The sequence below is a fragment of the Arachis ipaensis genome, chromosome B06, assembly GCF_000816755.2.
Source record: "Arachis ipaensis cultivar K30076 chromosome B06, Araip1.1, whole genome shotgun sequence".
Classification (NCBI taxonomy): domain Eukaryota; kingdom Viridiplantae; phylum Streptophyta; class Magnoliopsida; order Fabales; family Fabaceae; genus Arachis; species Arachis ipaensis.
This window is the reverse complement of record NC_029790.2, coordinates 2,143,367-2,145,935: the sequence shown is the minus strand read 5'-3', so window position 1 is coordinate 2,145,935 and position 2,569 is coordinate 2,143,367. Positions and strand designations below refer to the sequence as shown.

General features: G+C 32.0%; 1 protein-coding gene across 1 annotated transcript in view; it reads left to right on the top strand.

Moving 5' to 3' along the window:
• LOC107645180 (ent-copalyl diphosphate synthase, chloroplastic) overlaps positions 1-2,569 on the top strand; it is a gene marked incomplete at both ends in the record, with an annotated part of 6,491 nt that overhangs the window by 920 nt on the left and 3,002 nt on the right. The window contains 8 exon segments of the mRNA XM_016349147.1: positions 93-175; positions 281-584; positions 708-891; positions 1,177-1,391; positions 1,517-1,637; positions 1,788-1,900; positions 1,989-2,215; positions 2,404-2,519. Coding sequence (XP_016204633.1) covers positions 93-175; positions 281-584; positions 708-891; positions 1,177-1,391; positions 1,517-1,637; positions 1,788-1,900; positions 1,989-2,215; positions 2,404-2,519 — 1,363 coding nt within the window.

Here is a 2,569-nt window from a genome sequence, read left to right as displayed (position 1 = left end):
ATAATTTCATTTTTCATTTCTAAAATTATTATTATTGAATTAAATTTTGTTATTATTATTATTGTTCTTATACAAATAAAAAAAATATTTAGAAACATTGGAGGGTGGCATAACAACCTTAAAGGTGAATGAGATTAATGTAGATGAAACAATACAAGAGGAGCAAAATACTGAGGTATGTACTACTAGCTAGTTAATTAAATTCATCGTTATTTAATAATGTTATAAGTTTTCAGATCTATGTTAATCTCTGTGTTTGTGGGATTTATTTAATATTTAGGTTGAAGTGAAGGATGAGATCAAAAAAAGGGTGGAAGCTATAAGATCGTTGTTGGATTCAATGGAAGATGGAGAAATATCAGTGTCTGCCTATGACACAGCATGGGTTGCTCTTGTTGAAGATGTTAAAGGAAGTGGTTCTCCTCAATTTCCAAAAAGCCTTGAATGGATTTCAAACAACCAACTCCCTGATGGTTCTTGGGGTGACAGTCAAGTATTCTCAGCCCATGATCGAATCCTCAACACCTTAGCTTGTGTGGTTGCATTAAAAACATGGAATATGCATCCTGAACAATGTGACAAAGGTACGGTATATAGTAAAGTAAATATAATATTATATATATATAGATTGTTTTATTTCTCTAGTTTGAAAGAAGTTTCACTTCATTGTGTTAAAGCTCTTACAATTTGTTATTATTTATTATTAGGAATGAAATTCTTCAAAGAGAACCTTGAGAAGCTTCAGGATGAGAATGATGAACACATGCCAATTGGGTTTGAAGTAGCTTTCCCTTCACTTATGGACATAGCGCGTAAGCTGAACATTGAAGTGCCTGAGGATTCACCTATATTAAAAGAAATTTATGCCAAGAGAAACTTAAAACTAACCAGGTATATAAGTACTCAATAATTAATCTGATTTAATTAGCACCTTAGTTTCTGTGCCATAATTATTATTATATGGTTGCCAGCGGTTAGCACTATACTACACCCATGTCTTATTCCATAATAGAATCAAATCAACCTTATCTTTGCAAGCTCTTTTTGTGGCAAAGTATTGTATGGAATCACAAATTTCGAAGCTAATGCAAAAAGAAGAAAAGAAAGGCATTCTCTTTAACGTGTGTGTAATAATTATGGTGTGTTGTTTGTGTGATGTGGGCCTTATTGAAATAGAATACCAAGAGAAGTGATGCATAAAGTGCCCACAACTCTTTTACATAGCTTGGAAGGGATGTCAGGCTTGAATTGGAAACAGCTTCTAAAACTTCAATCTCAAGATGGCTCATTCTTGTTCTCTCCATCTTCCACTGCCTTTGCTCTCATGCAAACCAAAGATCACAATTGCCTCTCTTATTTGAATAAAGCCATTAATAAGTTCAACGGTGGAGGTAAATTCAATTTAATTCAAATTCATTCAATTTTAATGTACTATTAATATAATATAATATAATATAATTTTAATTATTTATACATAAAATTATTATATTTTATTTTTGGTGCATGTGCATGTTAGTTCCAAATGTGTATCCAGTGGATTTGTTTGAACATCTTTGGACGGTAGATCGACTGCAGCGCCTCGGGATATCGCGATATTTTGGCCAACATATCAAAGACTGTTTGAGCTATGTTTTCAAGTAATAATTTAATTTAATTTAATTTAATTTAATTTAATTTAATTTAACTATTATGTAAGGATATGACCCTTTATGGGGCCAACACATATAGTGGTAGACTAAATGCTGATTATTATTGTTATTTAAAAATATTGTATAATGAAATTTCAGTTATTGGACTGAGAAAGGTATTTGTTGGGCAAAAAATTCGAGTGTTCAAGATATTGATGACACAGCAATGGGTTTCAGATTACTAAGACTACATGGGTATAAAATGTCAGCCAGTAAGTATTATAACCACGTATTATAAGATAAATACTACGATTTTATATTCTGTTAATTAACTATGGATTTTTATGCTTGGTTACTTAGATGTGTTTAAGAACTTCCAAAGAAACGGTGAATTTTTCTGCTTTGCTGGGCAATCAACACAAGGGTTGACTGGAATGTTCAATCTATATAGAGCAACACAGTTGATGTTCCCTGGAGAAGAGATTCTTGAGAGTGCAAAGAGTTTCTCCGAAAAGTTTTTGAGGGAAAAACGAGAGTCAAATCAGCTAGTTGATAAATGGATCATAATGAAGAATTTGCCAGAAGAGGTATAACAATTGATGCTACAAACCAGCTATATCTAGAAAAGAAAGTAAATTAGATTTTATTTTGATAATTTAATATTTGTTTTTTATTATGTTATCATGTTGGACCACTTAGGTTGGTGATGATGTGGATAGAAAATGGGTCTAAGGTTTGTATAGAAATGTAATGAATGTGTTAATTTGTTGGGCAGGTGGCATATGCTTTGGACATCCCATGGTATGCAAGCTTGAATAGAGTGGAGACAAAATTCTACATTGATCAATATGGTGGTGAGAGTGACATTTGGATTGGCAAAACTCTTTACAGGTATCTACAACTTCTCTCTTCTAATCCTAATATTATTAATAACTTAACTT